The 23,160-nt window shown below is 42.8% G+C and overlaps 1 protein-coding gene across 3 annotated transcripts in view; it reads left to right on the top strand.

Moving 5' to 3' along the window:
• The window catches only part of fbxw7 (F-box and WD repeat domain containing 7), a 122,890-nt gene that overhangs the window by 94,720 nt on the left and 5,010 nt on the right, over window positions 1-23,160 (top strand). For 2 of the 3 annotated variants that reach the window (XM_084341071.1, XM_084341072.1), the window contains 8 exons: window positions 5,475-5,557; window positions 7,079-7,220; window positions 10,799-10,933; window positions 12,678-12,801; window positions 12,973-13,109; window positions 13,719-13,832; window positions 20,182-20,363; window positions 21,713-21,938. In XM_084341071.1, coding sequence (XP_084197197.1) covers window positions 5,475-5,557; window positions 7,079-7,220; window positions 10,799-10,933; window positions 12,678-12,801; window positions 12,973-13,109; window positions 13,719-13,832; window positions 20,182-20,363; window positions 21,713-21,938 — 1,143 coding nt within the window. Of the gene's footprint in view, window positions 1-503; window positions 1,006-5,474; window positions 5,558-7,078; window positions 7,221-10,798; window positions 10,934-12,677; window positions 12,802-12,972; window positions 13,110-13,718; window positions 13,833-20,181; window positions 20,364-21,712; window positions 21,939-23,160 lie in introns of those variants that run through there. The other variant, XM_084341073.1, reaches the window with a different exon arrangement.

Genomic DNA, 23,160 nt, shown 5'->3' on the forward strand with positions numbered 1-23,160 from the left:
CACATATGGAGTAGCACTCCCCCAAGACCTGTAAATACGCTTTAATATGTAAAATTGGTGGAGTTGCCCTTTAAGCAAAAATATTTGAATAAATGCGCTGTTACTTCTCACGTCTGTGTTGAGGCTTTACTGGCAGGTAGCTCCGCTTGCTTCAGTGTGATCTATTTGATGCAGAGCACATCAGAAGGTGGACGCATCCCAGAGACACTCGCTTTGGGCGCGGTGCACGGAGCCGTTTTGATTCTGCAACAAGTGGAGGTCCACCTTTTTTAATGCAAAAGGGCACCGCGCGTACCCCGCCCGCTGTGTGTGTGTGTGTGTTTGTGTGCGTGTGCGCGCCGCCTCCTCTGCTTCACATATGTCCCCGGTCCCTCCTGCTCTTGGAGGATGCGCTGCGCACAGTGTTGAATGTTGGACTGCACCATTCGTGTCGTCTCCACCGGGGAGGCTGTAATCCGATCCTGTTTGGAGGAGCCGCCGTGCAGCCTGTGAGGAGGAAGAGGGCACTGCTCTGCGCTCTGACGCGCTCTCCCCTCCACTCCTCCCCCTTTTCTGCCGAGTGTCACCCTCTTTCCTCCCCTCATCTGTTCACTCCCTGCTCGGTGAGGCTGGTCGGCGGCGCACACATACGCACGCACACACACACACGCCTCCGGGATCGTCGCATCGCATTGTTCACCCACCGACCGAGCCCCAGATCAAGCCGGCGCGACACTACGGAGATTTGCCTTCTGTTTTGGTTTTGGTTTTGGTTTTTTTTTCCTGAATGCCTTCACCGGGGGAATCTACCGCATGCACGCCAGTCCGGTGACGTGCCCGAGCATGTTCACATCAGAGACGGCGTCGGATTTACCTGAGAGTACGCTGCCCTCGCACCGTCAGAGCCATCTCCCCAGCGCGCACACACGTTTGGACTCCACCGATTGTCACTGAAGAGGAGAGAGGAAAACACACCGGATTACAAGGATGGGGTTCTACGGCACTTTAAAGATGATTTTCTACAAAGTGAGTAGGGTTTTTCTGCTTGCGTTTCACCGCCCGTGTCACCTCCAACACATCCTCCCATCTCTCATGATTTAATGCTGGACTCGCTGTGTCGCCCTCATTATCTCTGACGCGCCTCTCACGGCAGATTGTGCGGCCACTGCGGAGGATGAACAGCAGTGAAGCAGACCCCCAGAGACGTCGCTTTAATTGCCCGGGCCTATATGTTATGTTATGTGATGTGTTAATGTTGGAGTATTGGGAGATTCGGCGTCCTATTCCTTCATAGTAACTTCAGCCGCGTAAATAAACGCCACGGCACAGATCCAGGGCTGTTTGTTGTATTTATAAATGTGGTTACTGCTGTGGCACACGGGCTCACTTAATTCTGCAACGCTGGGTGAAAATATGTGCATATGTCCACCTCATTCACTACTGAATCCCCCCGTTTCTGGCTGGCACAAGATCCCATTTTTGCCTCCGCGTTGGCTCGATGCTCTCTGCACCTGTACATCAACTCCCTTCCTCATTATTACCCATTAGACGCTTTAGCTTATGACGGATTTACCCCACATAGATGGCCGGTATCGGCTCCTTGTATGTTTTAACACACGCAGACGTCCACTTTCCTAATAACAATCCTTTTTAATGAGCAAAAAACGTCCGGTTTCCCCCTCCGATCCTCCCCAGTTTGCAGGGTTATTATGATTCTACATTATGCAGCAGTGGTTATCTTGCACTGACCGAAGTGACTGCATGTGATCAGTCTGCTGTCGCCTGTTGGAGTAGCCTATTCCTCTGACATTGTGCACTCGCCTCAGGCTCCCAACCACAGATAATGGGTCACTGTGTCAGACTGCGCGAGAGGTAGAATATCCTCAAGGATGTTGGGTGTATTATGCTGGATGGCAGCCATAAAATGATGCTCCCTTAGTTGGGAGATGCACAGTACAAACAGAAATGTGAAAGGGGATCCGCTATGCAGAGTGTGCGATGTAAACAAATCATTCACAATCTGATTAAAATAATCCCTGGCGGTTTTCGTGTATTTGCGTGCAGTTCATGTGTGCGGTGTTGAAGCTTTTACTCAATTAATCCTCATGACTGAGGGAAAATGTCATCCTTAATCAATGGGTAACAGTTTATTGAATTGAACAGAGGCTCATTTGTATTCTCCATCCATTTTGTGGATGTGCTCATTCTAAGATATCAGGATTTTTGAAGTCGGCCCCTAGAGCTGGAATTTAATGCCGCTCTTTGATGGTACTGACAGAAACTGAAACACCAAGGCTGATTTATTTGAAATACAAACCCCCATTTTCTGGCTGGATTTCAATTCTCTCCCTTCTCTTCAACTTGCCAATTCTTCTCCAAAATGGCCAGCAGTCATTTGCAAGTGTTTTCTGCGTCTCCAGCAAAGCTGATTGACATGATGAAACTGTTTCGCGGCCGCTCGAAACGGCATTTGATAAACGGGAGAAGATTTTTCGAGTGACTGATGCTGCAGGATGTAGCCTGTGTTGAAATGAATCAACACATTATGTAAGAGCGATTGCCGTCTTTAAAATATCATTAACTCTCCGTGTTATCCATCTGCTGTGCTTTTGGACAGATAGGGAACGGGGAAAGCCAAGAGGAAGGAGGGGAAGGACTGATTAGTAGTGATTTACAAACACTGCGCTCTCTGGTTACCTTTTCCCAGGCTGAAACACAAGCCGAGGCTGGCTACACGCTGTGTTTTTTTTCACGCCTGCATTTAGTTTGGGGTTTTTCTTACATGTGCACACACTCAAAGCCGGCCAGCGCACCCCCTTTTCTCTCTCACTCTCTGAGGCGCACACAAAACATACGCACACACACCCAGTGCGTGCATACACACACCCAGGCTCTCCTTGGCTACTGAACTGCCATTGCAGTGAGATCACTGCTTTAAGAACAAGGCGGTCGGGTTTAAGAGCTGGAATATCTTATAAACCCTCCTTTATTTTCCTCAACAATCAAGCACACAGTCGGCCAGATATTTTAAAATGTAGACAAGTGGAGCGTGAGTTACACAGCAGCGTGTTTTTCCCAGGGCTTTTTCTATACATCTCCATGATGAAACACTCCAGATTTCTATGGCTCTTCCCATGATCCTCTCTGCAGCTTCACACGGGAGCTGACTTGTGTGGAAAAGCTCATAAATCATTGGTCAGATCACAGTGTAATGTCCGGGGGGGCTCTAACCTGCAGCACACGTTGGTGTGCTAGTCATGTACACATGCCTCCAGAAACTCAGGCTGAGGGTCGGGTTGTGTCGGTTGTTTTGGTGCATTGATTCATTCTGTAGTCTAAATACCGAGGTAGGGATCCTGTGCTGAAGTCCTGTCCTCGTCATCTCGCACCCCTGAGTAGTTTATTCTGGGTTCGTCATTGTTTTGATATATTGCAACACTCAAATGTGCGCCTCGGGCTGGAAGCACAGGGAGGACAAACACACGCACCAAATTATAGTGATAAAAAAAAAAACAAAAAAAAAAAAACAAAACACATCTTGAGGGAAAGACATGTAATCATGCCACTGTAAAGCCAGACAGTATGGAGTCAAGCGTCCAGAGCTGTTTTCTTGCGAAGCACACTCTTCAATAACATACCCAGAATATATCAAAACACCATTGTTTTGTCTCAAAAAGGGGGAAAAAGTTAATTTTGAATGTGGTTTCTGTTTTCTACAAGCTATTATCAGCTCGTACAATAGCAGGAAGACTGATGGAAGTCTTTCATGGGTGTGTGCTTTCATGTTGCTTGTGAGCCCCTTACCAGAAAATCTTCAATCATTATGTGATGGACTATAAAGTTGGTAACACTTTGTAATAACCCATCATGAACAAACGATACATTTGTAGTTAATTAAACTAATGAGTTATGCTCAAGTTAAAGGTGCACTTTGTAGTTTTGTTATTTGTTGACATGGAAATAACTATTAACTAAAACTGACCTTTTATTAATGATGGTTATTGTCAAGTGTTGATAAAAAGTGAGGCATGGCGCGCTCAACTTACATTTAGACTTGAATACTCAGTGCTGGATCCTTAATATAATGAATAATCCGAAAAGAAAAACAAGGACAGCACTCCCAATAAACTATTTGTTATTATTAAACGTCCATGTCGCAGTATTAAATAGTTTAAGTGGTACCATTAAGTATTTTTGAATCTTGAAGTTCAGTCGAGGTTATGTCTCGCAGCACAGCAGGCTAGACTGTAACTGTAGCCAATCTGTTGAATGATATTGCCTAAATGAAAGTGTAAAAGATGAATGGTTATGCAACAAGATGGTTAACATGTGCAACAGCACAGGAATAAATCATTCAGCAGCACCATGATGTTGACCAAATGTTTCTTTTTTTAGTCAAAATATACTCTTGTTGGTATGCTGGTGGCTCCTACAATAGCTGTTTTTAAATGAAGCCCAGACAGAGAATTTAGAAACAAGCCCAGACTGTCACATTGTATATCTTATTTTGGCACAACAATCAGTGTTGGGGTTGTTTATCATGAGGGCCCGGCGATGAGATGGTGATCACTTGCATGTGTGGTGAGAGGCCTCGCCATAGAGAGTGGCAGGCATGGGATGAAGAAAATTGGCTTGCCCAGGCCTTTACACAGGCTCCTTTGTTTGTGCAGGAGGGTAGGTGGTAACAGGGATCGGGTGGTGTGTGCACATGCAGGTGATAGACGCAGATAAAGAACTGACTCTCTCTGTTTTTCTTCCTCAAGTATCGGTGTGAATCAAACTTGAATGCCAAAAAATGCACCGTGTACCCTCCCTGAACACGTTTGTGTACTTTGCGGTTATATTGTGTGCATGAACGGTCTGTGCTCTCGGAGTTCTGGGTGTGAATGCCTCCGGATATTATGGCACGTCTGGTTGCCCGGGGATCACTGTTGTCACTTGTCTCCAGCGGGGAAAATAATCAAAATAAAGCTCGGCATTGTTAAAAACAAGCACCTGCTTTGTATCCTACAATCTCATAATGTCGAGCTGCTTCATCTACAGATAGGTCTCTGCTTTGTAATGAGCATGTTAAAAAATTGAATCCCCTGCCTATGCATTAAAGTTTAATTTCCTATTTGCATAAAGCTGTTGCAAGACTGTGGCGCCTGTGTTTAATATGCTGAATTTCAGACACAATGTTAACAAAGTCTGTAACTTGCTAAAGCAATTTTCTGCTTCCCATCCCTGTTTTTAAAAACTTCCTTGAACCGTGTCCTTCCTTAAATTTGCTTTTCAAAAGCTGGCTCCCTTTTAAAAGTAAAGTGATTTAGACTTAGTCATAAGAAGGGAAGTGGGGGGGGGGGATGGATTATACAGTATGTGCCACATTCTACATGGCACACATACACATTTTAATTAGCTCTCTGTTTTGTGTTTTTGATGAAAATCTCCTTCATTATTACGCTGTGATGGTTTCTAATGTTTTCCTTTTCTCTTGTTTTTGTTTTTCTCAGATGAAGAGAAAGTTGGACCATGGCCCCGAGGTCCGATCTTTCCCTTCAGGAAAAAAGCCCTGCAAAGGCCCAGAATATCCAAGGTAAGGCAAACCCAGATTTCACCCATGAGAGCCTCCCAGTTGCCTAACAGAGACATCCCTCTCTTCTGCATTTGTAAAATTTAAACTGCTCAACCATAATTGGGTTAACATAAAGTTAATTGGGTCTAGTCTGCGTCGAAACCCATCCTTCATCCAAGTTTCATGAAAATCAGTTCAGTAGTTTTGTGTAACAAACAAAGGGGTGAAAACATGGCCTCCTATGATTATATTTTAAAGAGCCCCATCATTATTTTAGAACCATACACATATTGAATGCACCGAGCTTGAGAAGAAATGATGAAAAAATATCATGTATGAACAATAGATGCTGTGTGTCTTCAAACAGAATGATGCTTCACATCACATTGTATCTCCAGCATCCAGCCAGCGGTCCCAGATGTTTCTCTCACCCTGCATATTTAATGCATGTGTTCACATGTAGCCACATTAAAATTCAGACCGAACACAGCCACTTAACTGTAAATGTTGCCATGTAACCGGTTCCCTCTCAGCTTCCTCTCCCATTAAAAATGAATCAATAATGAAATGGACCCCAGCTTTTCCGTTTTGCCGTCAGCGAGCAGAGTCTGGAGTGTTGCGGGTGCTCATTGGACGGTTTCTCCCGCTGCCCTTACATTACAAGGGCACATGGGCAGCCCTTTGAAGTCCTGCGATGCTTTTTTACATCCAGGTTCTTACAAGACGGGTCTGGACTTGAACAGAAATCTGTGGGATTGTGCACACTTTGAAGTCAGAGTTCAACATATATATTGGAATTACTTTCAGGCAAATATTTTTAGAGTTTCTTGTGATTTTGGCACGCTGCACGTCATTTAAAGTTGCTTCTCCTTTATAAGTACTTAAAAATATCATTATTGTTCTGAAGCCACAATGTTTTGTTGCCATCTGAAGTTTATATTTTATTCACCTTCAGGCTAGAACTGTGTTATTATAAAACAGTGTCTGTTAAAAAATGACTTTTTGGTCCTGTAAGTAGATTTTCCCCTTGTTTTTATAACAGTGAATCTGTTTACTTGCTCATAATCTGTACGTAAGAAAAACAAGAATGGGGGTTAATTTAGGAAATTAGCATAACATTCAAAGAGAACAACTTTTATTTGAATTTGCCTTGCAGAATACACATGCTTTCAGCCGAAGTTTTTATTGCTAAATCAAATCAGTGATCGGCAAAAACGCTTTTAGTTTAAAGTGCAGCCTTTAATATTTAATTTAGCCTTATTTGCTGCTCCACTGTTCCATATTTTGTGTTATCTCTGTTGTCAGAATTGTGTGGTGGAAATATCTGCAGCAAAACTAACCCAGGAAACTGCCAAACACCCTCATAATGAGCTTATTATTGTTCTCCTTCATAGTGTATCCATCATATGTTCCTGTAATGTTTCTGTTGAGAGTAGCTTTCACATCCTCTCTCTAATGTCTGCAGTAATAGTTATTAGCCTGTGAAAATCTAATTTGATTTATTCATTTTTAAGCATTTCCCTTTTTCCTTGTTAATTGCAGCCCGACAGGAATCGTCCCATGTCCAGCCACACCCACCACATTTGGCCACATCAGAACAGCCAATGGTCAGGGGCAGCAGAGACGGCGCATCACCTCAATCCAGCCACCCACGGGTCTCCAAGAATGGCTCCGAACATTTCAGGTGAGCACTTTTCTTCTCCCTTCTCTCTCTCTCTTTTTCTTTTCTCCCGTGGGCGATTCTGAACCCTCGAGCAAAAGCTCATCAAAAAGCAGATGTTGTGCCCAATCAATGTTCACTTAGTCTCAAAGATAATTGCTGCCTTGTTGTTCTGGCCCACCACATTACCATAAGCACTGTAGCGTGGAATTGGAATTAGCCGTACCTGTTCAGACTAAAAAGCAGCGTTATGAGATCACGTGTTTCTACTGTAGACTGTGTTAAAAGTTGAACAGTTGTGGTCTTCTATGATCCTCTGAAATAAATATACTGCATATATAAATATACTGCAGTATAATCTGGGCCTATTATTGCCATGTCATGTATATTTAATACATCATCCAAGGACATTAGTGCAGACTTTGGGTCTCTTATGAGGTTACTTTGTCTCAATGTTGAGTAAACCTGGAAGAGCCACTTCAGTGATTACTGTCATCTTCTGCAGAGACCATGAGGGACTACTCTATTCATTTCTCCATATTATAGTTCGCCCTGTTTTTTATATTCATTTTACTGTACTGCAGTCTGAACAGATGCAACATAATAGAGACATTTCTTTCATGTTAGACTTCAGCTCTAATGACTCCAGGAAAAAGGAAATAGGATGTCATTTAAACATATTAGCCTTGACGGGGTCTCTCTGATTTTCTGTGTAATAGGTTGCCATGGATTTCATTACCTAAGAGAGTATAAACTCATTATCTTTGAAATAGCTGGGCGAACCTGTGACACCTCAGTGTTTGTTTTACGTATATTAGTCCTCCGGCCCGACCTGTCGCCGTGTCTGTCTGGTCTTTAATCTGGCAGCTAAACCTCAAACTTACATTCTGTGCATTCCCCGGTCCAGCCCGAGCCTGTAGCCTTATTAGAGAGGGACGCGACTACAAAGCAGTAGTCTGGAGCCAGAAAGAACATTTTCCCACAGAAACCTTCCATGTTGTTTCTAGGATTTCGCACTTAAAAAGGCAAACACGACGACACACACGGTCACGACAAAGTCACGTTACATTAGAGGATTAGTTTAAGATTTTAGCAAATGCGCTTATTCGCCGTTTTGCACAGAGTTAGATGACAAGATCAATGCCAGTTATGTCTCTCCATTAGATATAAAGCTGCAGCTGCCTAGCTCAGCATAAAGACTCCAAAATCCACCTCTAAAGCTCACTAATTACCACGATATATCTTGTTTGTTTAATCCGACAAAAACTTAACTGTACAAACAACATTTTATGATTTAATCGAGGGTTGTGTGTGGGCAAGTAAGCACATCTCCCAAAATTCAAAAGTATTGCTTTCATTCAGGCACATCTGGCTTGATTCCGGACATTGTTAGAATATTAAAAACAAATTTACATAAGGCTTACTTCCTACAGAAGTTTATCTAAACAACAAGGCACAGGCAATTACTATGACTGGCATAAGAGATGAAATAATTGCCTCTTCAGTGTCTTTGTAGCTGGGTAATCTGTTCTGCTCGCAGCCTTTTTGAAGGCTGAAGAATTCAGTCTTAATGGAATTAAGTAGGAGTTTTTCGGCAGATACTTCAACATTTCTCTGAATGTCTGAGCTGAAGTATTTCATCAGCAGCACGTCACTATGATTCAAATGAATAAAAGATCAGCACTGCCATCCCAGATGTGAACTCCTGGTTCTTAGGGGATTGGTGGTGTTGTTGTTGTTGTTGATGAGGAGAAAACACTTAACCAAAAATGATAAACTGGTGATTAACTGTAGTTTATCCTTTAAACTCTTCGAAAACACTGAGCTCCTCAGAAGTCTGATTTGAGATAAATATTAAACAACATGTTTACAGTCCACCAGGGAACAATGGAAAGTATTTTTTTTTAAATATTCAACATTTTGCAAATTCTTTGTCAGTCACAAAATGTTCAAACTTAGAGGGAAAAAAAGGAAAAGGAAACAACACAAACCCTCATCATTGAACAGGAAATATTGCCAAGTATATATATGAATGCATAACAACTCAAGGCTTAAATGTGTAATAGACGTTAAAACAAAAAAATCCCATCTCAGGTTGAAAATAGGGAATTTGTTGTAATTAATATTGTTGAAACAAAACAACTAATAATCTCTGGAAGAAAATTATGCAACACTTAAGTAGCTGTTGTGTGCTCTTCCCAGTGGCAGGGAGGAGGTCTCTGAACCCCCTGATTACCTCCAGAACCAGCACCTCTGGCTAAAGCTTTTAGCTGCCAAATTACAGGTGGTTTGCGTGTGCCAGATTTTCCATCCTGCCTCGTAGCTTGTAATCATTGTTAGAGTTCAGCGCTCCTCAGAGAAAAACAACTGCCGCTGTTGGGTCCAACATACAGTGCAGGCACTATTCAGCAGCATTAAACAACTGAATGTTGGAGCTGAAGAAACAGCCCTGCAGAGTTGCTAATGGAGTCTGCTTCCTGATGTTCAAATTTTCCACTAATGTGTTGGCGGCTAGAAATAGGCAGGTGCCTCAAGCAAGTCAGAGCTGCTGCGGAGGTCACGTAGGGAACATTAGCGTGTTAGACACACTGCACAAGGCGACGGTATGTTTCCGAGATGCTCCAATCAGAGTAAAATGAGAGCTTGCACAGGCACAGTAAGACGCCTAGCTTGACGACGACAGATTGGCACGATCAGCCCACAATGCCCTGCTGCTCTGTTTTTCCGTAGATTATATTTACAGCTGAGTTGGGTGTTGCAATCCAGATGCGGAGGTGTGAAAATATTCAGTTGACAGAGTTTAACAAACGTACTACCACCAATGATTTTCCCTTTAATTTTGAGAACCTTTAGAGAGCACAACAAATACAGAGATATAGTGCTGTACATGTTACAGTCTCTATGATGAAAATGTACTAAATAGCTTCAGGATTTGGTTTATACATTTTAAAAGATACAAGATCTGGGTTCTGGTGAGGTCTGGTCACGTCAGTTGACATGGTGTACATGTGTAAATGTCAGTAGTCAGGGCAAACAGGCCGTCTGTAACCATGGAAAGAACTGCGTGACAAGGTAAAACAAACTCGGTACCCTAGCTTACATACAGTAACGCCGTCTGGTTTAGATTTCAATGTCTGGGACAAAATAGGAGACGCTCCAATCAAATATCATCTGTTGTTATTGAGCTTAAAAACAATTTAGGAAGATAACTGCTGCATCACCAATCCAAAGCAGCAGTATGTGATGAGCTGGGAACCAGACTCAACAATCAATCACTTCAAATTGTGCTAAGAGGGAATTACTTTTCAACAGATATTGTGGCTGGAGAGATTTAAATATGTCACGCTTTAACAGATTTTCCTGGTTGAAAAAACAGTTATTAACAGATAATAAAAAACCCTTAGCCAACCCTAGGCACTCAAGTTCCTCTGACTTAAAAGAAAAGAAAATCCAAAGTACTCCTACTGAGGCACTGAACACACTAAGTCTGATTAACTTCCAATTTTTTGAATAATAGGAACAAAAGCTGCGTGTCATGTCGAGTTTGAACACACTTGAATTTGTCATTTTTAACACCAGTTCCTCTGTCCTGTGTTCTCCAGAGCTGGACTGGCCCAGAGAAGCTGCTGGCGCTGGATGAGTTGATTGACAGCTGTGAACCCACACAAGTCAAGCATATGATGCAGGTGATAGAGCCGCAGTTCCAGCGAGACTTCATCTCCCTGCTGCCCAAAGAGGTGAGTCCCTGAATTCTCCCATTTTGTCTGACATAAGTTCATCTCTAGTCCGCGTCCTCCTGACCTGAACTCTCATGGGAATCCCTCCTGGCAGACATCGTTTCTGCGACAGAGACGAGGCTTCCTCTCCAGACCTTATCCTGTCACCGTCTTCCCTCACATCACTTAACGGCATCCATAGTGGGTGTCTTGTTTTGCTCTGCATCATAACTGACAATACAAACAATCTGAAGTGCCACGCTGATGATAAGATCACGTAAGGGATTCTTCGAAAACAGCCTCTATCCTCCGTATCTGCTACAGCTGATCAAATACTTAACACCTTGTCTCTGTCTGGCAGGTGTTAGGATGAAAGAGGAGGGTTGGTTGCAAAGAGAGTGAGGCAATAGGATGCAAGATTTCACGGTGTCAGTGTCACTTGCTCCAAAGCCACATACACACAAACATCATGTGTGTGTTCTCAGGACACAAGCCCTGTCTTTTCATTTTGTTTTCTGTTTCTTCTTTTTTCATATCCTGTCCCCTCCGACTTCTTCTGATAATCCCGTCTCTCCTCTCTGCCAGAGCGACTGGATTTATATTGGGTGATGCCGTCAAGTCATTTTAACAGGACAATCCCTGTGGCCACGCCGTAGATACAGTTGAAATTGAAACTATGAAGAGAATCTGCAGAAGGCAGTGTGTCGGGCTTAAAAAGCAATCACTGAGACGAGGTTCATTCATAAAACTTTTAGAATAACCCGCAGCCCGGTAATGACTAGTGGCTTAGACGAGCTTTCGGGAGATTGAGGGATGTCGAGGTTTGGGGGTCTTGTCTGGGGCAGGTGAGTTGAAATAACCCTAAAACTAAACTGTAAAAACCTCATGAATTTCGAGTAAGAGATAAAGACTGCCCTTTAAAATGCCCCTCAGTCCTTATTTTTTTAATGTTCGCAGAGAAGTTTTGAAGTCTGTAAAGTCAAAGTGTGTAAGTGCTCAAGAACTTTTCATAAATGTACGAGAATGTTCAGATCTGGCCCGACACTACGGACTGTTATCTTTGTGAACCCGGCCCCTGGTTATTGTGGCCCTAACATTTGTCATTTGAGTGCGTCCTGATGTTCATGACCCCGCTCCTGAACTTTGTCACACAGCGTGCTGCGGGTCATTATCATCTCGGATTATTGTAATGTAATATAAGAACAATATTTGCACAACGGGTTATATCTCATCCTGCAAAATGAACCTATAATCCTTACCCCTTTTTATGATGATACAGAGCAATCACTTGACCTAATGGTTAATCCACCTCATTGTTTCATAGTTGTATTGAGAGCTTTGTTCAAATATATGCCTGTTTTTTTCCCTATTGCTCAGGGGTCCAGATTTATGCTCATTATACAGGTTTTGTCTTTATATGCAGGCTTTGGCTTAACGAACAGCAGCCATGGCATTATTACCTGCTGTGTGAAGCTGCTTTTGTATACTTTTTGTTAGGCTTCAATAGAGACATTGATTTAATTCTATGGTAATGCCGTTGTCCACCCTTAAGACAGTTGGATTCCTGCTGTTAATTTTGTGCACATAGTTTGTTTTTTCTCAGCTGTTCCTTGTGTTACTTTGGTTTAGTCTCTTCAAACTTTAAGGTCCTCTTCCACGAGGTGTTTGTACTGTTCTTCACACCCGCCGCAGTGAATAAAGGCTCCTTTTTGTGTCTCCTTTTCCATTTACACCTCTCACATTCCCCATCCCTGTCTTTCAACAGCTGGCTTTGTATGTGCTGTCATTCCTGGAACCGAAGGACCTCCTCCAAGCAGCCCAGACGTGTCGCTACTGGCGCATCCTGGCAGAAGACAACCTGCTGTGGAGGGAGAAATGCAGGGAAGAAGGTGAGTCTTTTCACAACAGATGCAGACAGACAAAATGCCGTCACCCAGCGGGAGCAGTCTGAAGCTACTGCTGTGTTTAAAGATGTGGTTGTACTTATTTTAAAAATAAACTTTAAGAAGGAAAAACACGACCCTGTTAGTCCAATCTGCCTCCGTCTTCTCTCCTTACAGGCATCGATGAGCCTCTGCCCCTCAAGAAGAGGAAAATCGTCAAGCCCGGCTTCACTCACAGCCCCTGGAAGAGTGCCTACATCAGGCAGCACAGAATAGACACCAACTGGAGGAGAGGGGACCTCAAATCACCCAAGGTAGCTTTTTCTTCAAACCTAAATTTCCCCCAGGGCAGCTGATCTTATAGATCTGATATCAAATGGATTTGAGTCACGAAAAGACGGTTCGATAATGGTGTGAGGAGTGGAAAGTTAGTGATGGGTCAGGTCCGTGCTCCATGGTGAATGATAATTGAGCTGGAGGACAGGATGATCTTACTCCCCTTCAAAGACTCGATTTGTCTTTTGCCCGGTCAGAAGTTTCCTATAAAGCATGACCAGCATGCCAGAGCTGGTCCTTAATAGACCTTGTATGCTTTTCAAACGGCCTTGGGTGGTTTTGGGCCACCACTGATGTAAATTTGGTTACTGTGCTATTCACACTCCTTTGCATATACAGTGTTTGCTGAGCTGGCAGTCCTGTGACCCAGTATAAGCCAGCAGAGACTACGCACACGCTCCCACAGCTCTGCCTAAAGAGCTGTGTACACCTGCAGCACTTGATGACATTTTCCTCTTATCTCGTCTTTGATGTATGAAGCACCGGAGACTCGTCATTGTCCGCCTCATTTCTTGCCCGTTGCTTTGTCATTCCACACCCACTCGTCCGCCACGTCCTCCTCACTGGATCTCTCTTTATCTAAACAGGTGCTGAAAGGTCATGACGACCACGTGATCACCTGCCTCCAGTTCTGTGGCAACCGCATCGTCAGCGGCTCTGACGACAACACGCTGAAAGTCTGGTCGGCCATCACAGGAAAGGTATGGGTTAACTGCTTCTCTATTTCCGGGTTTCTCCTTTAGTCTTAAGTGACTTCCAGTTCTAAGTTAAAGTGGAAACATATAACTCAAACAATCCAGTTGTCTTTGCGAAAGCGGCGCCAGTGAGTGGGAGGCACTTATTGGCGCCACTGACGCAAAGACAACTGGATCGTTCGTGTTTTCCACAAGACAAGACATGAGTTTAATCATTTATTTAGTCTATTGGGGAGATGTGAAAAGCAGATAGAAAGCCATGCTGGCAGTCTGACTGGAGCAACCAGTCAGCCTTCAATTTCCAGGGAGATTTCGTGCCCAGTGGCAGACAAAATTGCACGGTGAAAGCAACGTTTGTAAGGGATCATAACAAACGTCCTTAAAGCAACATTATGCAGAAAATGGCCTTTTGTGCCATTTAGCTCCCCCCACAGTTTCTTAGTGTAACACCACTGTTGTAAATACCAATCCCAGGCATGTAATAACACTGTGATCCTACTCTCTCTCTCTGAAGAAGCGCAGAAACAAGTGATAGGTGGGTGGAGTGGCTGAGACAGAGACACCATTCACCCTGTTACGAGACACTGTACCATCAACATGATTTTGAAGCTGTTATTTTAACATAAAAAAAGTTACATTATGTTGTAATGTAATCTTTAAAGTCAACATATGTCATACGGTAGCGCTGGAAAAAAGGGGCAAAAAAAAAAAGCGTGTCCACCCGGGTACTGTGTTTCTATAGCTGCAATCAGAGCTGCAGCTGATTTGGGCCACCTGCAGAATCGTTTGACCAATAAATTAATGCTGATTGTACCCAGATGATTATGGGTATCAGCAGGTTTTTGCCCAGTGTGAAAGGGGTTCAAATATTAATTAATGGTTATGGCTACTGTATACTGAAATTCTTTCAGTTATCTTCAGTAGCATGTTGTACATTTAGCTCTACATAACAGCTTTCATATCTGACACCTAACTGTATCCTCACAGCTCCCACTAACCTGATGGTGCGTAATTAGTAACATTTGCTCCGTCACATGAAAACATCCTGGCTAGGACCGTCTTCAGTCTATTCTCTCCCCTTACATTTTGCAGACTTGTTACACAGCACATGTCCATGAGCGCTGTTAGTATTCATTGCTGAGGCTGTTGCAGCCACACAGGCCTCGTGCTGCAGCTTTACGCTGTGTATGAAAAAGAAAAGCAGTAGTTGTACTGTTGTGTTAGAGAGGGGTTCACAGATTGTTGCAAATCGCGGTGCTTTCATGCCTCCGTGTTGGACTCCATTTTCAAAAGAGCTTTTGTGCTAAAAATCCTCTGTCAACTGTTATTGCATATTTCACGTCTCCACTCTACTTTCACTTTCACTTGGCAAATAAATGAGATACGGTTGGGCTGTGAACTTGCTGTTTCATTTCACAAAAATAAAAACACATGCAAAAAGAAAAGCCCTCAGAAATTGATATTCTGCATGATCACACTGCAGTAGGTGTCTCTTTCTGTGGGACACAATAGACCAGAGAGCTGGCTTTTCATTGCTGCAAAGACTCGGTCTAACAGATAGTAAAGTTGGCTTTCAGCCCACTGGTGATTACACGCATATCAGTCACAGCATTTGCTGATCTGAACAGATCTCTCCAAGGTCATCCGATAGGCATGGAGCACGATTTGGCTCTCCTTCACCCAAAGACTAATATGTGGATGACAGGTTGTTGAGTTACAGCTGCGTGGGCTCCATATTGGTGGTGGAAGTCTGCGATGAGTCACATCACCAACAGGCTCAACTGCTTTTTCATGAAACCACCCTGCATTCAAGTCTTGCGTCACACAGGCTTGCGATATATTCTCTGTGGTTTCTACAACGTTAATCCGACTCAGATTTGTTTGTTTACATTAGTCATGAAGACGAGATGAGCCGTAATCCGTTTTCTGTTTGGGTGTTGCTGAATTCAGAGCACATCCCCTCTGTGGATTTCATCTCTTTGCTTCCTTAGCTCTCAACACCAGAGAGAGAATCCCTCACTCGAGAGGAATGGCCAATTAAGCCTAGTCGACCATTTCGGGTGAAGTGGCTGTCGATGCCAGTAAAACTGTAAAGTAAAAGTACAATGGGATTACCAGCACCTGCATTTGTTTTTCCTCTCCGCTGTCAACATTCTTTACAGCCTTTGCCTGCGTATTTGAGGACTTGATTGGTTTTTCTTGCCATCAGTTTGTCCCCGGTGAAATGCAGGACTGTAAAGTGGCTATCAGGGATCTTCCAGGCTTCCAGTACACATGCAGATATCCTTGTCCGCCATATTGTAAAAGCCAGGATGTTAGGCAAATATCCCCCCCATAAACCTTCCTTTTTAGAAGTGATTTGTTTGACCTTGATGTGCCTTTTTTATCTTTCACATGAATCCCTAAACTTCAAAGAACGCTCAGGGTACCCTTTCACAGCTCAGCCGCTAACATCACAACTTGGATCTTACTCAGAATTGGATCAATAAGAGATAGCAGCACGACGCTCAACGGAGATGAAGAGCTCTGAAGTTGGTCTTTAAACGTTGCCATTAAAACTGAAAGCGTTTTCTTTTCTTTTGCTTTGTCACCTACATGCTCTGAAAAGATATTAAGTTTGATTTCGGGTCATTTTTCATTCATCAGCGAATGCATTCCCTGCAAATCAGCGATGAGTTTGTGTGGACGATTATAGATTACAAGGGTAAATTGGCTCATACGCTCGGAGATCAGCAGCTACATCTGTCCTTTTCTTCACAGGAGAGATTTGAAATGCAGCTCTGGCGGCTTGCACCTTAGGTAGAGGATTTAAATTGAAAAGAAATTGGTCACAGCAGCATAGGCAAGTTGTGCCAGAGGTAGAGCAACGTTAACACTCATCCTCGGCCGCTTGTGCTGCTTTTACTCCGAGACCTTGTGTTCAGTTTCAAGCGATCAAAAAGATTCCCCTGTGATGGGAACAGTGTGTGACTCAAGTGCTGTAACATCACTTTTTATCATCAAAATGTTCTTATGTGTTCCTCTACTCGCAGTATCCCCTACCAATCTCTAAATACTGCATTAGTTGTGATGCTGACAAGATGGTAGCAGATTTTTTTATCAATAGTTTAATGAATCTGTCCAGTATCTTTATTTTATGTTCAAAGATCTGTTTGTTAATCATGTATTTTTCAAACTCACTGGGTATTTTTAGCCCACACAGCAACGTATCTCTTCATTGCGAGGGATATTTACATGGACGTGGCTTAAATTATGAAATGTTGAACAAATATTAATAAAAAACTGTTACTCCAGCCCGGTCTTGCCAAAGGTTCAACAAACACTAATACAGGTATTTGGCAGTTTTGTCTTGCCCTTGATTCATCTTGTTATATAAAACACGGTGAACTGAACCCTTGCTGTGAGGCAATCAGGGAGTTATTATACGAGCACATTATATGTAAATGCCTCCACACCTCTGAAAAGAACTGGGCCGTTGCTTAGCGATCAAGTAAGACAATGGGGATTTGATTGTGGTGAAAATGTTGCATCAGAGATTGAGCAAATACAAGAGTTTGAAATTAAAGTGTGCAGTTCAAATCTGTAGTGTGGATGAATTTCAGAAAGCTTGTTTTGAAAGCTTCGTCTGCACCTGATGGACCTTTTGTCTTTGCCCGTCCTCCAGCTTCAGTGAAAGATGTCAATCTTCCACACACAAACAGCTGCACACATCTCACTGCTGCAGAGGTGGCTGCCTGGTGCTTAACAGAGCAGCACATGTCCTTGGTGGTGCCTGTCAGCAGCAGTCTCAGCTGTCAGGCAGATCTAAGATGGCAGACCTGTGGACTGCTGTCATATCCAGGGAGAGGTGTCCTCTGCCAGATGCTTTAGCTGCATGGATACCCAGATTACCTTCCCTTCTTCCTTTGACCAACAGAGATTAGAGATTGCTTGTGGAGCTGTGAACTTAAGAGGAATCCTGTTACGATGATTAAAGATAGGGAAATTACTGCTCAAATTATCAAATTAAAATTAATGAAGAGCCATCTAACATTTATGCGTGGATGCGTATGAATACACAAGAGGCTTTGATCATGTGTTTCCATAATAATGATGCCTTTAGCAGTAGCAGTGTACTTGTACAGTGTTTAAAGTTAACAGTAAATCATGACCCATGTCATCAAATCGGCAGCACAAGAAATGGAAAAGTGCAAACATGTTGCCATAATTAATCTCGCTTAGTGCTCAGATACCCTTTTAGTCGTCGCCATTTTGATTTATCTGCCTTATTCCACCAACATTTGTTGAAACTGACCATAGCTAGTCAATTTCTGCAGTTGCCAGGAAAAATAAGACAAAAGAACCGTTTTCATGAGGCGTCATAGTGGCTCAGTGGGCTCAAGTCTCCCAACAGAAAACAATGTAGGCGGCGGCAGAGAGATCATTAATTTATCAGGATGACGTTTGGCACATAACAATTGGCACGTCAAAGAGAAAAGTTGAAAATTGTCTTTCTTTTTAAGAAATGTGGCTATTATTTTGACCATTTTTTGGTTTAACCATTTATACAGCCCAACCTTTACATCCAATGGTTACCAGTTACACAGCCCCAATGATTACCATTTGCATCCATCGGTTACCATTTACATAAAATAATGCTGTGTGAATGCTCATCATTTACACAGCATTAGGGCTGCATAATTAATAGAAATGTTATCAGAATCGTCTAATGCCCAAGCCTAATTACTAATCCTGAATTACATTGCAATGGTAATATCTGTCAAAATAATCAGTATGTATTTATATATATATTTAACCTGATCATGTAGCCCTACATTGCATAAACATCGCCATTGTTGCTGTGGTTGTTTTAAAACTTAAATATAGAATCTGTTCTGAACCAATCTAGTCTTGAGCTGTATTAAATAGGCTCCTGCCAGCCAGGCAGAAACATGTATTTTCCATTTTCATGCTTGAAGAACTCACAACAACCAGAGAAATTGTTGTCTTTCCTCTCCTTTCGTCTTTCTTTACTTTCAAACTGTGAAATCAATCAAAAAATATAATGCAAGTGTAGAGCATTGTATGAAAACCCACGTGTGTTCAAAAAAGGTCCTTCACAGGTTCATTAAAAGAATGCAAATCATCTTTCACTCTCAGGGATGGCCTCATTTTCTGTTTGTTTCACTGACGGATAAAGAAGCCTAAGCCCTTCATTTCAGGTATTCTCTCTCCCACGCAGCGTTTGAGTAGGCTCTAATCGCACACTGTGATTCTTGTTCTTGGAACCTCAACCGCTGGCTTCGATTCACGAGTAAAACCTTGCATCCGTGAGAGTATGATTCACAATAAAAACTGCAGGCCTGTGATACAGAGGAAAAGCAAATATTTATCAGCCAGAATCTGGAACATTTACTACAATATTCTCCAAAAGTGCCATGTTTCTGCCAGATTTTAAATGTACAATAAAGTATAATTTAATCAGCTGCTGTAGTATTCTTTTCGCTGCTGAGAAAAAGGAGCACGGCAGTAAAACAAGACTTTTAACATTGTAGTGAGGTTGATTGTAAGGTCATGCCACGTTGGCCCACAGTTAATGAAGTGATCCTCTTTATCACAGCACAGAGAGGAGAGACGGGCTGCAGCATCATCTTCCTCTCTCACTCGCTGCAATAAAGCCTCTTGCCCTGCGCCGCCATTCACTGCTCAGCGGCTTATCAGCTGCTGTCAGGGGGTCACATGTTGTACACCTCAGCAACACGCTCCACTCTGAACCTGACACCACCACAGCACTCACCACCGACCTCGTCCACAGTTCTCCTCTCTCCCCAAAGGATTTTAATTTAATGCATTTGGGATAATTAAATCGTGGGACAAGTGAGACAAACTGTGCAGATGCAAATTCAATTGATCAGAAAGATTTCCATAACTGGTGGTAATCAATAGCTAATCTACCATCCCTAATGAGGATGAATGGGCGCGTTTTCTGTATTGAAGACGGTTGTCAACCGTTTCTGCAAAGCAAATGATTCTCACACTATTCCAACAGATAAAGTAAAAGCAATTATAAAAGCTCAGGGAAAGATTTTAGTCCCAGTACGGCAGCAGCAGGTATGCAGGGACTGAACTCGTCTTTCCCACGAAAGGTCACACAAATTTCATTTTACTTGTCGTTTTTTTCCCCCCGAAGGCAGAAGGAGGTCAGCGCAAATGTGATTTTATGAGCCCTTAAACTCAAATGTGATAAATATGAATGAAATCACCCTGAATGTCTTTGAAACTTCTAGCATTCAATGTCTGCCGTAAGAGTGACCGAAAATACTGATCAGGACTCTCCCTCTTTTTCCCTTTTCTTTCTCTTCTGTGGTCTCTTCAGTGTCTGCGCACGTTGGTGGGCCACACAGGCGGCGTGTGGTCATCCCAGATGAGAGACAACATTATTATCAGCGGCTCCACTGATCGCACACTCAAGGTCTGGAACGCAGAGACAGGAGAATGTATCCACACCCTTTACGGGCATACCTCAACAGTGCGCTGCATGCACCTACATGAGAAAAGGTATGGGCCAATCTCACTGTTGAGCGTCATTAAGCCTGTGTAGCATTAACAGAAGAACACTTTCTTGGTGTATTTTGGCACAGCAGTGTTATTGATATGATGCAAACTTAGCTGATAAATCTAGAGCTGAAAGAAATAGATTATTAATTAAGGAGTTGATTGACAGAATATTTCTCTCAAAGAAAAAGTTTAATATTTTGAGACATACACATTCTCACATCTGTTAGCTTTGCTTAGCAGAGTGGAAACAGGCAGAAACAGCTAGCCACGTCTACATGTCTACATCTTGTTTGTTTAAATACAAAAAAAACTTCTCTTTAAAGTCTGTCCCATACGCTCTGTTATTATTAGAATCTAACGCCCGACCTAACAGCGATCCCACGAAGCTAAAAGAGCATCTCTGCAACACTATGAGCGGACAGTATCTCTATGAAAGTGAGCATGTGGTCTCATAGTGATTTAAATAGACCCTGTGAGCCATCTTAAGTGAACTGCTCACTCATTCACTCTGTATTACACACTGGAGACTCAAAGTGCTCTTTCAGCCTTAGGGCCCACCAAGGTTTTTGTGTACCATTTGATTACCCGCTCACTCTGCAAATGCTGCGAGCTACAGGCAGACAGTGAATAACATGTTGGTGATTTCCATCTATGTTGCGCCGTGAGGCATTTTTTTAAATAAAGAGTGTTTTCAGTGTGTATTTACAGCATGTTTTCTTTTTTAATCTGAACAGCCGGGGATAGAGATCGTTTCATAATATGGAGGAATGTCTGTCTCAGGCTTTATTTAAGTGTCAGGAATCAAAGTGTCAGTCAGTGGCAGGACTTTTTGTAACTCAATATGTTTCTCTTCTTTCTCTCGGTTTTTAATAACATCCTTGGTCCAAACTGTTCTTACAGTAATAATCTGAGAAATGCAAAAGTTGAGTAACCGTCTTCCCTGAAGGGAGTTTCTGTTTCTGTAGTATAGCTCATCTTTCATTTTCCACTCTGGGTGAAGACACTGCTGCAGGGCAGCTGTTTAAGTTAAATGGGCGTTTTTGTACATTCAAGTATGAACATGAATGTGATGCTGTAGGTTTTGCGTTGTCAGAGGAGTGAAAGAAGATGTTCATACCTGCCTTATTATTCTGTCAATGCAGCTGCCAAGCTATGAATGAAAGCGTTGTGTAGACTGTTGAATTTACTCTTGCAGAATGGGAGATGTTCTTTCTGTGGGAAAGTAAAGCTCAACACGAAGACTTCAGCTGAATTCACAACAGTTTTGACTGTTTGTGCTGCACCCAGACTCACTTATTCACCTTGTAGTACAAGTACCTGACTCACGGTCTTTGTGCGTTTCCTGTCAGGGTGGTCAGTGGCTCCCGTGACGCCACGCTGCGCGTCTGGGACATCGAGACAGGTCAGTGTTTACACGTCCTCATGGGCCACGTGGCGGCAGTGCGCTGCGTCCAGTATGACGGGCGGCGGGTGGTCAGCGGTGCCTACGACTTCATGGTCAAAGTGTGGGACCCCGAGACGGAGACCTGCCTCCACACGCTGCAGGGCCACACCAACAGAGTGTACTCGTTACAGGTGAGCAGCATCAGACACACATCGTACAAGTTATTTCAGTCATTTAGAGATCAACTTCCCCAGCTCCATGATCAGATGTAAGGCTGGATCTGTTTAATCTGCGTACTTTAATTCTTTATTTTTGAAAAGGGACAGTGTACATTAATCAATATTGAAACAAATGTAAATGAACCTGAGTTAGCTGAATGGCCTAAACCTTGATGTCAATGGGCATCCGGGAATGAATATTAAAAAAAAGTTTTAAAAAAATACTACATTGTAATAAAAAGCATATATAAGACAGTTGGATAAGATGAGCGGGCAAAACGCAATGTCATTTGATACAGGCGGGATAAAAATAGCTTTAATGTGCACATTCTTCGGTTGTCAGCAAGCCATTTCTTGTTACGAAAATGGCTCTGAAGGAAAAGGCAGCCCGGCTGAATGCAGAGCCTTCCTCCATCGCTGCTCCTCCATTAGCTCTGTTAGCAGTAGATTTGAAGTTGATGAAACCAGACAGAAGAGGAGGAGCCATGCATAACATGTAATCTTATAAACTAGTCAGACATTTCTGTATTTGATGAGGTTTTCCCAGCGTTGGAGAACACAGCAGCATCAGGTTTCACAGGCTAATTGGACATCTAGTTCTTCAAACCGACTCACTGGTTTAAACTAGTAATTTGCTTCAAGAACAAAAACGTTGAGGATTTTTTTACTGTTGTGCCATCCACTAAAAAGCAATTAACCATGCAAACAGGAAGCCGCTGTAGTGTCACACACTGTGGCGTAGAAGCTGAACTGCCAGTGTAAAATAGATGTAGTTTTGTTGTGTTTATATTGTGTTTATGTTACTAAATATTAAACATTGGCATTTACAGGGTTCAAATATTTATCAACAACTCACCGCTGTGTACAGCAGATTGTCTGGTGCAGTCACTTAGTGATTCTAGGGCAGCAAGCCTCATCAATATGTCCATGTACTGCATGTAAAAGTACTCAGGTGAAATTACTCTCCTTGTGTTCAGGTAGTTTCTTTGCCTGTGTGGTTCACAAAAAAGCCATTAACAAGTCGATCTCACCTGATTGCACTAATGTTTTTCTACTCTTTCATAATGTTTTAATGCATCCTCTCCTAAGCGTGTGTGTGGTTGTTTGTTTGTTCCTTCCTTTGTGTCCTCTAAGATGTCCTCTCACCCACTCTGTGTGATTACAGTGCACTATAGCTGGTGCCATCACACATCAG

This window comes from Pagrus pagrus, assembly GCF_965226575.1.
Source record: "Pagrus pagrus genome assembly, chromosome: 2".
NCBI classification, from domain to species: domain Eukaryota; kingdom Metazoa; phylum Chordata; class Actinopteri; order Spariformes; family Sparidae; genus Pagrus; species Pagrus pagrus.